This window comes from Drosophila sechellia, chromosome 2R, assembly GCF_004382195.2.
Source record: "Drosophila sechellia strain sech25 chromosome 2R, ASM438219v1, whole genome shotgun sequence".
Lineage (NCBI taxonomy): Eukaryota > Metazoa > Arthropoda > Insecta > Diptera > Drosophilidae > Drosophila > Drosophila sechellia.
The window spans coordinates 4,994,472-5,015,596 of NC_045950.1; the positions used below are offsets into that span (position 1 = coordinate 4,994,472).

The following is a 21,125-nucleotide window of genomic DNA, read 5'->3' on the forward strand; positions in this document are numbered from 1 at the left end:
TCATCATCATCATTGCCTTATCACGTACCGAGCGGCCCCATCTGAAGTGGACTACGGTGGAGTGTCGTATTCAAAGCGAAGATTTGTATCGCTTTCATAACGCTTCCATAAGTCCAGTGCCCCCATCCAACCCCACCACCCACCCCCAAGTTGACCAATGAGGGCACAAAACATTGTCCAAGTGTTGAAAGCGCACTTGTATGCCGGTCGACGAGTAAGCGACTTCGATTCGCGGTCAATAACATTGTGATCCCGGGAATGGAACCGAACCGAACCGACTCGAACTGCATATCAATGAACTCCGGGCCAGTACTCCACTACAATCGAATCCACTCTGCTGGGCCCCATCGAAATCGAATCTAACGCGGATCAATTAACCGATCTGCGAACTGAAATTAGCATAAATTACGATTTCAGCTACCGCTAGCTGGCCGGACGGGACGATCGGCATTAATTACCCCGGGAAAGTGAAACCATCCGGGGGTCTTATGCAAGGCGGAAGATGGCGCATGCACCGTTGGTTATGACATGCACTACAGACCCAAAGAAGGCACCTCTGGATTTGGCTAAAAACAGACAGCCAGCCAGTCAGACAGCCTGCCTGCCAGCCAACATCGCGTGCAAGTTCGCCCTTTTCCCACTCAACGAAACACTCGATTTCCTTGACTTCAGGCCGTATTTATTTTTTTTTTTGTTTCTGGCTCTGAGATGAGCGGCTGACCTTTGCCACCGCGCTTGATTCGTTGCCGGAAACTTTTGACGCTGCCTCCTTTATTGATTTCCCAGGGAAAGCATCGTGTTTCGTGGATTCTCCGGCCAATAATTGCGCACAATTGTTGGCGAATTCAGCGATAACAAGCGAAGAATTCGACAGTCAGGCGGTTGACTTCGGAGTGCTGAGGAGGAAGGAGTGGCGCCAGGAGATGTTCCGAAATTGAGAACATTCATAGCAGGCGTGAGAATTAAAGATGCATTTTTAAAGCAAGCTGTTAGAGTTTAAGATAATTTAATTACGCAATATTCCCTTGGTTTGAATGGGAATATGCATAACTTTCTCATCTTCTGACATCTTTTGAAATTTAATATTTTCATGTATCCAATATTTCGAAAAAAATAAAAGTGAAAATATTCTTAACAATAAAAGAATTTGAATACCTTTGCATTTGATTGGCCGGAGATCTGATCTTTCCATCTGGTCGCGTTTTAAGCGATTGTAGACCGGTGATCGATCGACCGATCGACCGATCTCAACTCTCTACTGTCCAATCGCCGCGGTGCCTAATTGATTTCCGTGCAGGTTAGGAGTCGCAGAGCCACCAGCTATGACATGGATAGAATCCATCGCTCCGTCGCTCCATCAGCTCCGATATACTTACACTCCCAGGGCTAATTATGAGTTCGAAAAGTGAAATCTTTTGTCTTCTTTCCCGGCCTCCGGCGATCCCAGGCCGCTCGAGCATTATTAATCATGCAAAAAAAGCCAGACATGTAAGCCGAGAAATTGATTTACATATTTCGCTGGCTGGGAACAACTTGCATTTATGCTATCGACACTTGCCGCACTCCTCGAAAAAGATGCCACGTAACGCCGCTCGGATTAACCTTCTAACACACATAGTGCTCTACGTCCGAGAGTGAGGTACTAGCACAAAGGGAAGCTTCTTCCCAGCCAGTTCGGACTCAGAATCAGATACAGATACAGTTTAGCTGGCTAACAAAGCGTGAAAACGTCAGCGGAGCGGTAACAAAAACGATGATAGACAATGTGCCCAAGTTTGGCATTGGAAAGCGGAATCAGTGGCGTGGGTATCAAGGGGTTCAAGAACGTTTCCCCAAAAGTATCTTTCTTTATAATTGGGGCCCTCATTCTCATTTTCTTTAAGAAGAATTAGTTTATTTAGAAGTTTCTAAGTTCCATTTATCTATTTAATACGATTTTGAAAAGTGTAGAGATTGTCTGATTCATTCTTAGTTCAGTTGAAGCTCAGCAAAGCTATGTTATAATTGCAATCCCCCTCTTCGACGACCATGTGCGAGATGGTGAGTGGGCGCTGGACAATCGCCAGACAATCTCCGAGCGGGGAACTTGTCATCGTCATCATCTGACGAATGCCACACGTTCTTAGATGCCCGCATAGATGTCTCTAAATGGGAGTAGCAATTACTAATTTCCTTAGTAAAGCGCTCGGCTCAAGGGGAATTTAGTTGTAAGACCTGACAATACCCACAACGCCACTCGCCTGGGTCTCAGGTCCACTTGAGTCCATTCCACTGCACACCAGTCCAGTCCAGACAAAACCGAACGCACTGGAGTAGGCCTGGCCCAAACTCTCGATTCCCGACTGCCCATTCTCGATTTGCGACTCCTGGCCAAGCCAAAGACAGCGCCGGCGCGTTCTTTGCCTGTCCAGCCGTCTGGAGCACTGGGCATTGGGCATTGGATATTGACCAGTCGGCCCGCTGAGGCAGCAGCGGCATTCACTCACAGATGCCTCGGCATAGATATCGAAATGCAATTAAGTATTTGCCAAAGCCGAAGACGCGAACGAGCGCCACCAACAAAGCGGCGAGGCACGCATGGAAAAATGTTTCCATCGCTAGACAACGTCCAGTTGGCCCGACCCGTCCCGTCCCGGTTCGGCTCGGCTCCTCCGCTCCAGAGGGAGTAGGATCCAGAATTCAGCATTCAACATTTCGAGGGGTGGCGGGTGACGGGCGGACGGGGCGCTCTGATCTTTGCATAACATGGACTTTGAATGGCCACAGGGCTTGGCCATACTTACAAATTGGACTACACCTTCATTTTCACTTCTATGTGAAAGGCCGCTCTGGCTGGCACACTGCGCGAAAAAGGGTCTGCGCTATTTGTATTTTCAGAATAAAGTGGTATCTAATAAAGAATTCTACTAAGTAACTTCAATTAATAAAGAAGCAGCTCATATAACGATTATTCTAATAGCCTTACCTCTCGCAGATAAAGAAAGGAGTATTCTAATTATTGAATATGAAGGTACAAATTGAGTATGACTTTAAGCAAGTAGATTGATTATACCTAAAAGTTTAACAAATATATATAAAAGCACAAAGAATCGCTAAGCCACAAATATACACTCCTGCTTGCTCATCATACAGAAGGAGGAAGGATTTATTCTGGCCAGTTCTGTTCTCCCAGTGGACCATTGCGATCTCCCTCGGATGCCTGAACCCCAGAGGTCAGATCGACTCCGTGGCGCTGAGAACACACGCAAAGTGGGCAAAAGTCGAGGCGTTTGTTTGCTTTGCTGCGCACTTTTGGTTTCACTTGACAGAGGCGGCGGTGCGGAGGGAATGGCCAGACTTGGGTGGAGGAGTTGTGGCTTGGGTTCTAAGTGCTGGGTGTTGGGGTTTCCTATCATTACCGCCGTGTTAAAGTTCAAGTTCAGAACAATTATGGTTCTGGGGGCCGGGCTGCCGAGTTGGCGGGCTGTCGAGCGAGCGAGCGGGGGGAGCCTAAATTGTTTGCTCTGCGCGCTAATCTAATCCCATTCCCACATGTACGGGCGTAATTCGTATAATTTCGCATAATTCACCTGGAATTAGCTACTCCCCGGACCGGAGACATGCAAATGCGAGCTGTGAATGGATGAATGGCTGGACGGACACCAGGCTTTTTAGTTTAATTGAAAGATGTGAGGCCGGATGGCGAGGTGGCCAAATGCAATTGCAGAGCTGCAGGGACGGACTCCAAGGTCCGTCAAGCGATACAAATTTTATGTTTATTACACCTTAATAATGCGTGTTTACAAACAAATCACGTTCATGGCGCAATCAACGCTTGGCAATCGGCATCGGCATCGGGAATCGGACATCGGCATCTGGCGTAGCATTGCGCATAAGCGCCTGCGTTCCAACCCATACCATGCCAACCCCATTCCCATCCATCCGATCCCGAGTTGGACTGGACTCAAACTCAACTCCCATCAACGTCAGGGCGCACGCATGCGCACTCAAATTATATGGTAAAGGATTTTTATTGGCAGCTCGCAGCGTTTTTCCCCAGCAACGGATTGCATCGGTGCCCGTGATCAGACAGACGACCATTGGCCATTGATGTCTAGCCGGGCGATTGTGCTCGTTAGAGCGTAAGGCCAGCTCCAGAGTCTGAAACTCGACCGGGACGGGGGGACCAGGACTGCAGTCGGCTCTGGGTTTCGGCCTGGACCTGGGTCGGGGATGTGGCCTGTAGGACCGCGGACTCTAAGTAAGCCAGTAAGTGAATGAGCACCGTCCTTGTCCAGGTGCCATGTTAGACAGCTATTTTCCACACTTTACCGAGTTTCCACTCATACTCTACCCGTACGTTTTGGCCAAAAATCAATTACATGTTTTTCTAGCCTTATTAGAGTGAGAATAAATATGTTTCATATTTCGTGAATTTCTATCAGATAGATATAGATTAATCTCATCTCTAAGATATAAAGAAACTCGAACAAGAAATACTTTAGTTACAATCACAGGTTATAATCACAAGATATCTGATTAAATCAGACAGGCGACGGACATTAAAAAGTTTTCCATTCGTCAAATCCATTAAAAAGAAACATAAACTGGACTACTTGCAATGACACAATGTTACCATATAACGTAGAATAACGTGGTTTCTTGATCATAATAACCAACACATTGTTTTTACTGAACTGAAGATGGGTATACAAAGGGTATACAACATTCCTCGGGTCCAAAGATCCCTCTCAAGTCTCTCGTTTTGCAGTTCGCGCATGTAGGCTTTTGGGTGGGTGCGTGTCCATGGAGCAGTTGTCTGGACGGAGCGATGTGCTGGGGGGGCCAGGGATCGAATTCGGGCACGCGGATTGGTGAAGGCTGGAGCGGCTTACACCCGAGTCCTCGGGCATAATGCATTGTTTAAATAGAGTTTGCACTCTCGTATTCAAATATGAATATTATCGCGTTTGCTTGATCGCAATCAATATTTCTACGGTTTTCTCCTCTCAGGCACTCCCGACTCACCTTCGCCCGTCCCGCCAGAATTTGAATCTCGTATGCAGCCCAAGCACCCTCGTCGTGTGTCTATTTTTGTAATTGTCAGAGAAAACGATACAAAAAATACCTAAAAAAAAACCAATTCGATTGTGCCCACTCCCGAATCTGGGGAATCAGTCAGAGTGAGCGTCGGAGTTGGACTCAGAATCGGAATAAGAATGAGAATTAATTGGCAATTATTCCTCTGACTGCTGTCATGTTCATACTCTTCTGAGGGGTATGAAGAATTTTGCAAATTGTCCCTAAGATATGGAGTTTTTGTAGTTCGAATAATTCTTTTGAACCCAAGGTGTAGTGTGGTACGAAAAGTATTTAAAACTGACCTAAAAACATTAATATCTATCTGCTAAATTTACCGAGGCGTACTCATTTTTACACATTTTGAACCTATTCAAATGCTACTACTTACTTCCTTAAACCTCCTACCAACTGGATTAACTAATTTAATTTTAATAAGACTTTCTCCACACTAGCATGTGTACAGAACATAAAGATTAATACCGAGCTAAAAAAAACCTTAGACAAGTGAAACAAACACACAAAAACAAACTGGGCTAACCGACGAGCTGCAAACTAAACTCAAGCTGGCTAATCGCAGGAGAAATAATCACATAACACACCAATAACCAGAGAAAAAGAGGCTAACTCCGAGAATATTTTCTTTTTGCAGCTGAATAACATTTAAATTGGCTAGTTTAAATGGAAAATGCGCAGAGTTCAAACAGCTCGATGAGACTGTCACACAAAGAATTTACTTAGGGTTGCGATTCTTCCGAGAGAAGACCCGACAGGAGAGAGAAAAGCAAAGACAGATACAGATACGAGGAAACCAACTACAAGGATACATCCCATCCCTATAACCCATTTCCAGCCCTGAGCTAAGATGCACACTGGAGCGGCGAATGGAGGACCCAGGGTCAGCTTCAATCGGGATGTGCACGTGAAGCGGATAGGTCAGTGCGTGGTTGAGGAAATGGGTGCCTCCCCCGGTAATCGTAACCCCAATCCGCAGTCGAAACCAGAAATTAGAAACAAATAACCAACACGCGCAGCCGCCAAATGAGAGCGGCGAACACGAACCCACAAAGAGCTCTAATGACAAACTAAGCAAAGCAGCCATAAGAAACCTCATCAATAACCAGCTAACAAAAAATTACTAACCAAGCACCAAGCAAGTGGCATCTGAAAAAACCACCCGTACATTTGTGTGAGTAGGCCAATTTTGGTCAATCAATGACGGACGCTAACAACCCACGCGAATGCAGCTCATTAACTTGGCCAGCCAGTTCTGGCAGCCAGAGGCTTTCCACCATCCACCATCCATCGATCCATCGATTGCATAATGGCTGTGTGGAGAAGCTCTTCAGCTTCATAGTTTTTCACTCGTTCAGTCTGGCCGTCTTCTGTGTGTTTTCTATGTGGCTCTTGAATTTTGGCCAAGAATACGAAAGAAAAACAAGTGAGCCGCACATTTGCACATGTGGAAAGGAAAGAAAAACAAAGAGAAACCTCGCGCTGGTGGGCGAATAAAGCCAGAACGAATGCCAAAAGCAATAAAAATAATAATAATAACAAAGCCGCCCCAACAATAAAATGTAGTTTACCTTGAGAATAATCGCACACAGATACACGGGCACTGGCGCAAACTAGAGAGCTCCCCCCATATAACTATTTTAAATAAGTTGATATTTTATAAGGCATTACAACTCGCAGCCGAGAGATGCTCGCAACCCGCCGCCCGAGTATCACTTTGCACATCATCTCTAAGCGGAGGGGTTTCTGGGGAGGATGGGGTGGCTGGGGAGGATGGGGTCGCCGATGCGGACGAGGACGGACCCACTGCATCTGGGCGCTTTGTCTCCGCAGCTTCGAGTATATTATTATTGTTATGATTATGTCTGGCAGCCGCGACAGCAACGACATGGGATTTATTTCATAGCCGGATTGAATTTATGGCCACTGTCGGGGATGAAGAAATTAAAAATTGATTATGACCAAACCGGCGCAGATGTTAATTTTTTAGACGGTCCCCCCAATTTAGAACTGCCACTGGCCACTGCCCACTGGCTACTAGCAACTGGCGAGTGGCATTTCCTTATGGCCTCGATGCCCATCCACGTCTAATTAAGCGCAAGTCCTTTTGCTCCGCCACTTGGTGGTGCGTATATGTACGGGCATCTTAAATGGTTATGAACCAGATTTCCCAGTCGCGTAATTGCATCAAATGGTTGCCATTTCGGCCAACTCGTTTAGTGCTAGCAAACGAACTTAATTGCAATTTCTGAATTGGCTTGGGCAAATGCAATAAGTCGAGGTCGCCGAAATGTAACGAAATGTGATTAGCTAATCGGACGACCGACCAGGCACGATTCATTAGCTTTGTGATTTCAGTACGCTTGCGAGGTCGCAAGATTGTGATTTAGGCCAGAGCTAAGAAGGTCTGATTACATTTTACAAGTCAATTAAAGTGGCAATAGTACTTTGAGTAGGATGCGCCATATGACTGGCATTTGAAGTTAGCAATATATGGCTAAAAATAATACTACATTGCTTAATTTAGGCTCTATATTTTTGATCCCCAATGTCAATCCCCTAAGTACCATATTACGAGTATCTTCGCAGTCACAAGCGCTAAAAGTTATTTAACCCGGAGTGAAAAATTAATTACAGTCCCGCTCCGTTCGCTGTCTTTGCATGCAAATTAAAGCAATTATGTGTAAAACACAGATTTAATGATGATTTAATTTTGACGCAACAAAGTAGCGAGATAAAGCGAAAAGACGGTGGAAATTATTCGCCCGCTGGGCACAAGGCAGCATTTTTCATCCGCAAGTTAACATATCTGAATTTTCTGCTAAATTACAGTGCAGTCAAAAGTCAAAGTTGTTGACTGTAAAAAATCAACTAAAAGCCGTCTAATTTCAGCACATTTGGGTACAGGTGGGACTCGCTAGCGCGACTGCTACGCTCGCTGCGAGCGTGATCAACCTTGCGGATCGACAAATTTGGCCAAGACGAGTCGAGTCGGCAGCTGTTCTGCCTTGGGCCTGGTGGATGCACTGCGCCAGCTTTTCGAAGGCGGACAGGTGACGAAAGGCAATGGAGCAGTGCCAAAACGGGGCTCCTTTGTTCGGGCCACAAAACCTGGCAATCGGGCCAAGTCGACGTCCTTCCAGATGTCTGTCGCATTTCCTATAGATACATATGGATCGTATGTATTTTTGTATGTGCTGATGACATAATTTCTGATGGCCGATCGAAAAGGCGTTGCGATAACGAGTCCACCTTTGGCTACTCGAGGCGTAGGCCGCTTTCTCGATTGCGTAACGCTGGCCCAGACATTTCCCCATTATGCCTGCTCTCTAATGAGCTCGTACACCTTTAATTAATTAATTTAATTAGGCAAAGAGCAAGTCATTATAATGAAATTTGCTACGTTTCCTACTCTCGACAATGCGAGCTCCACGTTTGATTTGGCTTCGAGTGCGACTTTGTCAAAGCCCCAACTGGTTTTCCGTTTGCTCTCGTGCCATCTTTGGGTCTTCTACTCAGCGTCTGGCTGGCTGCCATTAAAATGCCATTTATGCTTTTTATTAATTCATCATTTGCATACGCTGTGTTTTACTCGCCTCTTTGCGCGTTGCCCAAGAAACTTAATTAATAAGCCTCGTTTTTGGCTCGTTTCGGCATGCCCACAAATTTCGCACTATTTTCTGGCTGATGTTTTTCTCTTATTACTATTTTTGCCAAGTGACATTGGCGTGGGCAGGCGCAGTTCGCTGTCGACTGGCTAACCGCTTGCCGGAGATTGCTTTCAGTCGCTTTTGATATCGGACTCAGTCAGGTTCTGAGTTTCTGGCCGCCTGTCATTATCGTTCGTTCTGGAGAAACTGAAGTGTTTGCGCGCTATGTGACATGCCCCGGGGAATTTAAATTGAGAATTAACGATCGAGAACCTCGGTAAATTCGGCTAAATGGAGTTGTCGATCATCTACCTACAAATCCTCGTGTGCCCAACTTCAATTGTCGCAACCGAAATCGGTTGGGATTGCAGACGATTGCGTCATTTGTTTATCGAAATGTGTATTGAAATGAGTCGCAGATTATTTTTAGAGCTCTTTAACTCTGTTTCGGCGAATGGTTCGGTTTTTCTTTATTTTATTTTTTAGGTGATTTGTTATTTGTTTATCCGCTCTCGCCGCAGCTACAGATACAGCCAAAGCTATACAAAGCTGTGACTGTTGACAGCCGCTTAGGGGGAGAAACAAGTTTCTCGCCTCAGTCTTTTGAATCGGCTCCATTCTTTAGCGAAAGTTCCCATTCCCATTCGTATTTGTTTTGAAAGCCGTGTAGCACTGGCCAGCGAGCAATTTTAATTGGCCAGCAGCCTCAGCTCAGTTGCATTGGCAGACTTCGAGCAACACGCTGATTTGCATACTTGGGCTGCCCCAAGGACGCGGCGCCGCTTTTGATGTGATTAGGTCCTGGGCACCGACTCCGCGGCCCGATTAGCTTGGGAGCACTAAATTATTTTCATACGTTAAATAAATGCGAGCTGTCCCCGGGCCCAGATAAAGCCCAACGTCAGCTCGGCGATGTGGGCCCCTTAACGAAATCGAAAGTGCGCCCGGGTAATTGAAATACCCCATGGCAACCTGGGCGGATCCTTAGCATGCCAGTCCTAGAAGTACACCAAAAAATATTGCCAATGCCTTCGTTTTAATGCCCTTGAAAAGAAACTATAGATGTTACAAAAAAGCAGCATCTCTGCTTAAAAGTTTAAACTTAATCATACTCGTTTAATTGTTTGTAAGGAGTATATTTGTTTTCAATGTATAACTCTTTAAACCATGAAATCTTTTTATCGAGATTTATTTACCCAGAGCTAACTGCTTTTCTCTAGGTGTAGACCTAGACCAGTAGCGAGAGGAGGCAGGAATGCGGGTGAGCTCCCATTTAGCCATCTTGGCTCGACCTTATCTTGTCACTGACATGGCCAGCGGGGGATAAGGCATTTTTGCCAACTAAAACGTTTTGTTAGCTAAAGGGGAACCGGGGGGCAGTAGAGTAGAGATGGGCTCTTCAACTTAGTGGTTGTGGTTGGCTTAATGAAGCTGACTGGAGGTCGAACCTTGGGCATCACCATCATCATCCCCAGACAATTACTGTGTGGTACCATTAAACTAAAGTAAAACCATCGACCTGCTCCTGGTGGCACTTGTGGCAAGTGAAAGTCTTGCCGCAAAAAGACTGGAGATTTCATTATTTATATGAGTCGAATCTCCACTTATTTCTGGGGTGCGTGGCCACAAAGTTGGTCAGTGTGTTCGAGGCAAAGTCGCCAAGCCATCACGACAGCCAAATTATGTGCAGCTACCCGAAAAAACCGGAACTGATGCAGAAAGCCAAATCAAAACTTGCACTGAAAGGCGCTTTAAGGCAGACCAGTTGGAAAAGTGGATCAGATCGGATATCGCCAGCTTTTCCGCGGCAGCAAAGGTTATTAAAATTCGCAGCTCCTTGAGGCCCCCGCCTCCGATGAGATCGCATTTCATGGAACTGCCTAGGATGGTCTTGCAAATCACAGAGCCCGCCGGAACTGGCGTGGCCACATTAAGTGGATCAATGATTAGATTAATGAATGGCTCTCAGCGCCTGGTAATCAATCAAATGCTGCACTCGCCCCGAGATCATTGTCTTAGGGTCTTGGGAACTTGGAACTTTTAGCTTGGAGCTTGGAGCTGTTTACGGTTAGCCGACATTGATGCTGTCGCTTAGTGCGAATTTATGCTTTCCTGTTGCCTCCAAAAAGCAACGAGAAAGATACAAAACATCGCCGCCGGCTCGCAAACGAAACCTTGTAAGTTGGCCAAGACTAGTGAGCCATCATGATGGTGCAGCGGGCCAACTTTTCACCTTGACACATATCGCATGACAGCCGAGTGCAGCCGGAGATGGAGATGGAGTTGTGTGAGCCAAGTGAAATACAGTCCCGCAGAGACTCCGAGAATGCTCCCTTTTTAATACCCAGTTTCAATCCCATTTCCAATCCAATCCCATTCTGCTAAGCCAATTTGGCACACGACACGCCCAGCGCTGTCATTATTCATTGTTGTTTGAATTTCGATTAGGCACCGGTGTCACTTTGCCATTTTGCAGCACGAATCGGGCGAATGTGGGAGCGGTTCTCGCTCCGTGGTCCGCAAATGTGACAGGTTGTGCAGGTGAATGGACAAAACTCCGTGGAGCAGGGGCTGCGGAGGGCCAGTCGCCGGGTGGGGCAACAGAAGTCCAGTTGATCTCGAGGCAAGGTCAGCGCAGAACAGAGATGCCTCCGATGATCTGAGATCTCGACACCGTGCGCTGACTTTTGAGGTGTGTAAAACACACGGAAAGATGTAGTATAAACTGTAACTTTTTGTGAAATTGAATCGTATTATGAGTGTTCAGATCGGAATCTTGAACTATATTTCATATTTTCGTACTCTAGTCTACGGTACTAGCTCTAATAATTACTTCTGTAATACCGATTCATTTCACTTTGCAAGCACATTTCTCTGAGTGTACGATGACTAGCGCTGGCCGGAAAAGGGGGCTGACTGCCTGACTGGAGAGATCACGCATCTCGGCTAGCACATCTCGTTCTGGACACGATGATGATGCTCGTTTCGGCACGTTTTCTTTGGCATTTCTGTTTCTGTTTTGTTCTCGTGGCCCCTTTGCTGTTGTTTTCGGCGTATTAAATAATAATGATTATGAAAAAGTGAGGAAGTGGAGGAATCTTTATGAGAGATAGATCAACTGGGACCGCAGCAGCCCCGTCCTCTTCAATGGCCATTAGCGCTTACAGCGTCCGATTACAGAGCAGGCGTTCCACGAGATCCAAGTATCTCGGGTCCATTTCCAGCAATCCGCACCGAAAGCATCTCGAGAAGCTCGAGAAGCGAGCGACAGACGTGGGCCAGATCCATTGTCAGACGGCCGGTCTCGCAACTCTTGAACCGAATTGGTCTGGTCTGGCCTGGCATGGTCGGATTGGGACGGGACGGGACGGGCTGCCTTATTTAGCGACCAGCTAGCAGCTGGCGGGTTGGCAAGTGTGAATTGGCCACAGCTGGCTGCCAGATATTACATCATCGGGGGCTGGCTAATGTGCTAATTTGTCTTTACATGAATGCCAACTAGTTCGCGGAACTGCCTCTGCAATTGTAAGTTAATCCCGCTCCTCTTCTCCTTCCATCCCATCCAGGCAAGCATCCCAGTGAGTACGATACGCAGCCCAGTAGCCAGCCGAGCTACCACCAGCTGCCCAAGGACATCGATCCCGAGGACATCCGCAAGGAGGCTGCCCTGGTCATCGCCCAGGCGGGCAGGCACCACAGTAAGGCCGAGAACGGCGACAACATCCCCAGTTTCCGGGCCAAGCAGAAACGACAGAGCCAGCCCAGCGACTTCAACTCCCTGCCCACGCGCCGCAGAAAGGGCAAGCCCGTGGCCCGCAGCGCCAGTGACGCCTCCAGCAAGAAACAGGCCAGCAAACGGCCCTCCATCTTCGGGCTCTTCAGTCGCAAGAGCGACTCGAATGTCAGCCATTTGGACAGGGATCCGCGCTTCGAGGACGGCGGCGCTCGGCGTTTAGTGCGCAGCAAGAGTGATGTGGGCAGCAGCAAGCTAGCCAGGAGAGCGGAAGACAAGGCCCACCAAGGCGCCAACAGCCAGTCCAAGCAGCAGCTGAGCCCCATCATCGAGCAAGCCCAGCGGGAGGACTTCTTCGAGAAGGACTACTTCCGGGAGCGAGAGCGCCGCAAGTCAGACGCCGTCACGCCGCGCGAAAAGAATGAAAGCGTTCGCGGTTTGAACGAACTGCTGGCCAGGAGTCGCTCCCAGGCGGAGCTAGACGGTCCGATCCTCCCATCAGGCCCATCGGGAGGTGCTTCCATTTCGGCGGGAATTCGCGACAGGATCGAGACCCTGCAGGCCAAGTCTGGCGAGAACATGCACAGCTCCCAGCAGCCGGCGGAGCGTCTGCCGCTCACCAAGGGCCGCACTGTAAACGGCCTGGTCAAGCGCTTGTCCATGGAGCGCTTCTCCCCGCAGCCGGTAATCAGCCAACCGGCCTTCTCTTACATTAGGCCCAACGAAGGCATCACATATGCCCAGCTGGATCTGGGCGAGGATCAGGTCCGCCGATCCCCTATGGACCGAGATGTCCGCACACCCCAGAGGGAGTTCGCTCCTGCTCGGCCGCTTAGGGCTAGTGATGTGCGGCCCAGTTACTCGCCCACATCCAATGGCGCTCCTTTGGCCAGCAGGCCCAGTCATTCGCCTTCGCCCTGGCAGCAACTAAGTCCCCGCAATCTTAGCGACGAGGACGAGGGCTTGGGCTACGAGCCCAGGAAGGTGTACTATGAGGAGGAGTTCCCCCGAAGGCCGGAACCTCCCATTGTGCCCGTCATCAGGAGTGTCAGTCCATCGCCCTACTTGGACGAGTTGGGTCATCGACGAGCTCAGTTGGAGACGCGGATCCTAACTCGGCGGTTCGGAGAGGGAGCCACACTGGAACGCCAAACGGACAGAAATCGGGAAGTGGGCAGACCCACTCCAGAGCGGGAGCCAGAGCGCTTCCACCGACCTGTGCGCCAGGAGCTGTCCAACGAGTTTCCGCCAGAGCGTACCCAAGTGGACAGTGGCTCTACGCTGCCCAGGATGGAGAAGACCTCTCGCTACCGGCACACCAAGTACTATGACGATGGGCACGGAGGCGTCAAGGAGACCTATGTGCGGGAGACCCAGCGGGATGGACAGGTGCGGGAGTCGCGGCATCGCGAGCGCATCGGCGAACGGGAGCGGGACTACAACTCGGCAGATCGGCTGGAGCAGGAGCCAAAGAGCCTCGACTCTCAGTTGACGGATCAGTACCGATCCTCGCCAGAACTGCGCTCCCAGCAGACCCAGCAGCGGGAGCAGCGGGAGGATTACTGGCAGAGCAGCCTGAAGCGGGACAAGCTGCAGCAGCGCAGCTTCGACAAGGGCGACTCTGGCATTGAGAACGATTTCCGGAAGGAGTCCTTTAACGGAGACTTGACCTCAAGGTAAGTGATTTTTCTTGCCCAATATATAAATATCAAGTAACTTCTATCTTATAACTCGCACTATATTTAATTTATACCTACATGTTCTTATTTAGATGGCGCAAACGCACTGTCCTCGATGACATAAGGGCCTGCGAGTCGTTCCTGCGCAAGGAGCGTAGGGATAGCGCCCAGCAGCGACAGTTGCAGCGGCAGGCGGTACCGTCGCGTCTGCGCCGCGAGCACAGCTACGTTTACAGGGAGCGATCCATCGACGATGGCTCGCACTTCGATCCGCATCTGGACAAGTACCCGGTAGCCACCAGCACGCTGCGTCGTCGGGAGCAGCACTCCACGTCCCACAGTCAATCCCAGACCCAAAAGAGCGAGGACTCCAGCACCCTGAAGCGGAACAAGAAGCTGGGCGGCTTCGAAAAGGTCAAGCAGCTGTTCACGGGCTCCGGCGGAGGCGGCAGCAATGGGGGCAGTGGACGCAGCAGCGGCAGCAACGTCTCCAGTGGCAAAAAGGAGCAGATGAGCAACGGCAACAGCAGCACTCTGAGTCGCCGCGACAAGGACAAGGAGCGGGAGAAGGAACGGGAGAGGGAGCGCTACATGGTCAGAGAGGAGGAGATGCGGTCACGCTACCGCGAGCATCACACCTCCGCCCAGGAGACCTCACGCGAACCAAAGGTAAGTTTTATCTTTAAGTCTTTACCATATGACGAAATTATATAGATTGACTAAATCTTTAATATGTTTATCTTAGTCCTTAATACTTTAAGTTAGTATTATGCTAATACAAAGTATTTATTGATCTTTAGATACTTTGCGAGTCTACTAAACATTTAAATCTTTTATATTATAATTATATAATTATTGGGTTAGCAGCCGAATGATATGTAAAAATTAACCCATGATACGAGCACATATAATTTTTTCTGCAACTGCCAGCCCATTTGCCCTAATGTCCAATTGATGGCGCCAGGCGGCGGTCATTAACCCGGCGGCTGGTCAAGATCACAGAGTTTTTCGGAATCCAGACCCTCGTCGACTCACTTGGTCATGGTCGGCTATTATTAATTTCGAATTAATCAAGACTTGCGTCGATGGGTCTTACATTTTGGGGGAGTAACTGTGGGAGTAGGTCCCGAGTAGCAACCCATGTTCTGGCGATTGCTCCGCTCCGGTCGAAGCTGATCCACTTCCTGGTCCGGTCAGCGACCACTTGGCAGGCGGGTGGGCGTCGGAGGCCAGCTGAAAATGGTGCCAGCCTTAGAAGACAAGACGTCACATCCACTTTGGGGCACATCTCTTCTGGGGGATTCTGGGGGCTAAGCTGACCAGACCATAAAGAAATACCCGCGACTAGGCTTAAGTAATAAACGACAGCAGGCCAAATAGAGTTGCAAACGGAACGAAAAGCGCTAACACGAAAAAAACTAAACAATTCAGCGACGAGGCGTCGTATAAATTTCGAGCAAGAACAAAAGCGTCGAGGGTCGAGCTTCGGGAAAGATACATATATATATGTGTATAGAAAATAGAAATATCTGTGTGCAAGATTTAGAAGTGGAAGACCCACGCAGCTGCTGTCATTCTGCCATTCAGGCAGCCAGTCAGTTTGTCACTATGTCAGTCCGTTTGTCAGTGCGCTCGCAAATTAAGAAAGCTGACAGCGAAACGACAAACATCGAGGCGGGGGAAATTAAATAAACTGGGCTTAGATTCGGATTCGGATGCGGATTTGGATTCGGTTTGTGGCCAGATTCCGATGCAAAGCGGTTGGAGCTACTGTTGCCGACGAGGTGTTGCTGTCCACATTGCGCAACTTGCAATTGCAACTGCAACAGTTGCTGCCGCTGCCGCTGCCACTGCTGCGTACTGCGTGCTGCAAGCCAATTTGCAATGCTTCAGCGGATTTCTTGGCCAAGTCTAAGAGGCCCAGAGGATGTTGCCACTTTTCGATCGGCCGGATGTTCCAAGTGGGCGGCCCAAAACGCTTATAATCAGAGAGTTTTTAGGTTACGGCTGGGCAGGGGCGGAGCATGCCCATCCTGCAGGAGCTTCACGCCAAGGTGTGGCCACTGCCTCGGACCGTTGTCAAAAATTATGCTTGCGTGATAGAGGTATTTATAAGGCCTGGCCAGCGGGACCCAGCATCTCCGGCGGGACAATGTGCGGCCATTATTCATGGGGGCATCCAATAAAAACATGCCGCCCGATGTGTGTTCCGCAGAAATCTTTAAGTGCTTGCCATTCATTCCAGAGATTCTACATGCCCAAAAACACACACGCGAATGAGAAACCGCTGTTGTGTCAATAATTCTGTTAGCTTATTTATGGGCCCCCAACTTAGTCGTAAACTATAATGGGAGTCGCAAGTTCTGGGCATATTTGAATACCTAATTATTTGGTGGGTGCGTAGTCTCTGGCTTATTGCTGAGTGCCCCAGTAACGTTTTCGATCAGAGGCTGGGCACCTGCAGTCTCTATTCGCTTTGAAACCCAATATTGAACCGGTGGGGAGGGCGGCCTCAAGCAATCATCACCCACCACCCACCGCCCCTGCCTGATGCCCAAACCCCAATACCTATTACAGTTTCGACCGCAAGTGGGCCAAAGTTGCATTGGGCCGGCCAAATCGAGCCGACTGGCTGTCGCATTCACAAATGGCAAAACAAGTTTATGTGCCGGCACCCAGTCCCCCACTTCCCACTTCCCACTTCACCACTCCCCCACGTGGCTACGCGCATAAAGGCCACCTGCCCCACATTCGCAACCTGTTGCGAGGCAGTGGGTGAGCCGACCTTTGACCCGAAAGCGAAAGCAAACCGCCCACGAAATCGAACTCAGCTTGTGCAGGGAATAATATCAATCACATCGGTCGTTAATTCGGCTGTGTGTTGAAAATGTTAGCAGTAGTTATATATGTATCTGTAGTTTAAACAATTTAAAGCCTATAGTTGTGCAGAGATGTAAAGTATATTACTTGGAAATAAAGTTACAATTACAAAGTACAATTTATTTATGTGCAATTTTTTGCAATCCACAGACTATCGATATCTCGATGCGACGCCGACTGTCCACGCCCAAAGCTAGTCCCCTGCTGGTGAAGCGCAGTCCAGCGGACAAACCGCCCAAAAAGCATTTGAAGCCGAAGGAGTCGGCACCCGCGAAGGTCGAGAAGACGAGCTGGTTCAGATCGCTGGACCGCCGGGCCAAGAGCAGTCCTAAGGAGGTAGGAGCGATTTTCTTCCAAATTAGAGCTATAACCTATTAGGCGCCCTCCTTTTAGCTCAATGTAGCCGTGAACGGACACAGTGAGACCACTTCGAGCTTGAAGCGGACCAAACGCAATGCGACAGCTGCTCCAGCCAAGAATCTGCGCTTTTTTGGCGACACTGATCTGGACTCGAATCCGCCAACCATTTCCAAGGCCTCCAGCATGCCCAGGTGAGGAATAATTACATCTAAATCGATTTAGAGACCCCAACCGCATGCATTTTCATCTGCAGGAGCCGTCCGCCGCTGGGTCAGTCGAAGCACTCGCAGAGTGCCTACCACCTGGACCGCAGTCCTCCTCCACCAGCCCGTGACTATCGTCACTCGCTGGCTGGCCAGCCTGAGGGCCACAATAGAAATGGCACCAGTCGCCAGCGGGCTAGCTCCATGCAGCACCTGGACAACGGCAGCGACGAGGTGGACTTCCGCAAGAGGCGCCACTACTCGCGCTCCCGCGAGCTGCACGACATCTCGGAGAGCGGCTCGGAACCAGAGCCGGCGGAGCGACATAAGAGGAGCAGCACGGCGGGACAGCGAGCCATGTCGCTGGAGAGAACGGTGGATGGACCGCGTGGCCAGCGCATCGAAGATCGTCCGCTCCTGGGACCACCAAAGCCGGCTAGGAGTAGCGAACGCCGCGGACTGCTCAACAGTTTGGGTCAGGAGAATGTGGGCTACGGCAGGTGGGTTGGATATGAGCCACTAATAAGTGTACCTGTAAGTTATTAATGAACCCATCTCCGTGCAGGGATCGCTATCCGGCGGAGAGTTCCGGCACTGAGGGCGAGTCCAGTTTGCATAGCCAGCGCAGCGTGGTCTATCTGCATGCCACCACAGTGGGCGACATCCCACAGCCATACAATCTGCGCCGGCGGTCCATGTCGCGCGATGACCTTCGCAAGGGCAAGCAGCAGGGACCCCAGCAGCCGCCGCCTCTACAGCCCATGACCCGCACCGTCTCCAGGTCCGTCTCCATGCTGGCCCCCTGGAAGCCCAAGCACATCAGCGAGGGCTACGAGATCAACTACTCACAGGAGCAAAACAAGCGGGTAAGTTTCATCTATATAAATGATCTGGGGTGGTTAAGTTTGATGTAAACAGATGCTAGAAAAAGCATTTACATTTTTACGCCAATTAATTGATATTTTATGCGCCCCATTCATTTGGGAAATTAATATTCAAAATTAGGGAGATCACTTAATGATAATTTCAGTCATCTGTTCGCTAAGAGCTTATAGTTTGCAACTGGTTTTGGAGGAGAACCACTGAACAAAAGTGATTGAAAATTCGTATCTGAACAAAGTGGTTGAAATTTTTGGTTGGGTTTGCCAATACGCATTTGTGTATGTATAGACATCTTCTTACAAAGGCAAAGGTGTTGACCTGACACTGCCGATTAAAACACACAGCGAATAAATTAAAATTATAGACAATGAAATTTTATAAGCAAAAGGGATTTCCTCAATTATTGCTTAACCTTACTGGCCTTTAATAAAAATTTCATTGAATGTTAAGTAAATTATATAACGATTGTTATGTGTTTTAAGATGTCCACACTGCCGAGGAAGCCACCACCACACAATGGAGCCACCAGTGCCAGCACCCTGAGCCGGACTGGCCGCAAGAGCGACTCGTCCACGCCGACGCGACGTTACCACATGGACAGCCTGGAGCGCCCGCCACCACCACGGTCGGTGCTCTCCGCATCGAATTTGCGCAGCGCCAGGACGAAATGAAGCGTATGGACGACCCTCGACGCCTCCACCCGGTGCTCCACTGTGGAGGTCCCGAGCCCAAACGCACCTAGTTGCTAGTTGTAATCATTAATGCGAACTCGAAACGTAATTCTAATCAATTCAACTGACGGAGAAGGAGGATGGCATCGCGATGAGAGGCGATGGCCTCGCTTAGATGCGAAGGATTCTTTAACTTTTGTTGCAATTCTCGTCATATTTTAAATGTGAAATGTATTCGTACTCCAGTAATAATTATAAATTAATAAAATATCAGACTTTAACTTATCTGAACTCGGATCTGCTACATTTGTATTAAAACGTAAGGAGAAAATTGTTTAATTAATTATTTTGTTTGGTTTTTATAATATTTTTAAAAATAACCAAATACTTTTCAAACGCACTGTATTCTACATATTTTTTACATTTATTTTACATAAATTATTTTTTTAAAACTGTGCTTAGTCAAGTTAGTCACCCGCAGCCAGTGACTCAGAAACTGCGCGAAGTGCTGCTAAAACTTCGCGGCAGATTGTTTAATTTAGAAGAACTGCATCTGTTGACCGATTGCCCATCCGAAACTGAAGCCCCAACCACCGCCCACCGCACCGACTGACTGCACGCTGCGGGAAACAAAAAGTGTATATAAAGCAGAGGGGAAAACTCAACATAAATTATTTTTCACGCAGCTAATAAATTATTCGCAGTCACTCAACACCCAGCAAAAACACATTTCCGCCGGCGCGCTCCTGCAACTTTCTGGCTGCAGTTGCAGTCACTCCTTCAGCCTGACTCGTCCTGCGTCTCCATGCAGCGTTTTCAAGGATAATTGCGAAAGTGCAGGCTGCCGTTCGACTTTTCGCCGCGCAGAAGTGTTAAGGGCAAGTGGCTGGCTGCGGCTTGGTATTTTAAAGTTCGGTAATAAATTTATAGCCTCGCCAAAGGGCGTTTGTGTTTGTTTTGGTATGGAAATCCGCCGGCGAGCCCCCACCCGAAACTATGCAAAAAATAAGCTGCAGTCGGTAATGAAAAAATTGCTGAGAATATTTCCTTGGCGTAAACAAGATTAATTTGAAAAAACTCGCTTCCGTTTCCGCTTAGCGGATGCTATCGAAAGTCCTGCTAGCTGTTATCAATCCCCAAGGCAGCCATTTAATCAGCACCTCTCCCACCTGTCGCCCATAAGGATATGTATATGCTTGCATACTCGTACTGCTGACACAAAGTGGACACAATGCAAGTGGATGTTTATTGTCCCTGGAAGACAATCATCATCTGTCATCCGATGGGTGCAGTTTTGCCATAATTAATTTCCCGCCCACTCACGCGAGCATTCGTTAAGCGTTAAATGGGGAAAATTGTAGGGTTTTTAATTTTGCTAAGTAATTGCAGTGCGTAGCAGGTTGACAGAGCAAAGTGGGGCAGCAAATGGTGCAAGAAAAGTGATAAGGGGATCACACTCCAGTAGATTACACACTGCATTTGCCAATGGTGGGGGGTAGTGGGTGGTAAAGTCAGGAAAAACTGGAAAAACTGGAACTGAAGCGCTCTAAGCTGATTAATTAAACGTTTTTGGCAGAGGGAATACGTGAAATCGATGGCTGCCCGTCAAGTGGATTTCAATTAGCAGTTTTTTCCAACACTCGGCACCTAATTAAAGCCATCGAAATTTGCGATTAATTAAATGGTTTTGAGGCAAGCAGTCAGTGTCACTTAATGAGCACAAATATCACATTTTAATTGGCTCCATATCAGCAGCAACGAGATATCTAATTTATTTGCTACCCATTATGCGGCAGATTTAGCGCATAACCCAAATTAATTGATTTTCTCGCCAATGGATGGCGGCATCGAATTATCCGTCAATCGCGACATGGAAATATGGAAAAGAAACAATGCCGAATTAACTCCTAGCAGGCAGCTTTACATTGACCATCCATCAGATAAATATGCAAATTATGAAAATTATTAAACATTAAGTATTTGACTTTGCCGCC

At 48.4% G+C, this 21,125-nt stretch overlaps 1 protein-coding gene across 1 annotated transcript; it reads left to right on the forward strand.

Annotated features, from left to right (window-relative positions):
• The first annotated feature begins 5,710 nt into the window (after nt 1–5,710).
• LOC6608231 lies at nt 5,711–19,422 on the forward strand. Its single transcript, XM_032716738.1, has 8 exons — nt 5,711–5,993; nt 12,290–14,132; nt 14,228–14,804; nt 17,166–17,351; nt 17,409–17,566; nt 17,629–18,078; nt 18,144–18,444; nt 18,943–19,422. Exons 1-8 carry the CDS (start codon nt 5,924–5,926, stop codon nt 19,129–19,131), a joined length of 3,774 nt encoding a protein of 1,257 aa, XP_032572629.1. The 5' UTR covers nt 5,711–5,923; the 3' UTR covers nt 19,132–19,422.
• The last annotated feature ends 1,703 nt before the right edge of the window (nt 19,423–21,125 follow it).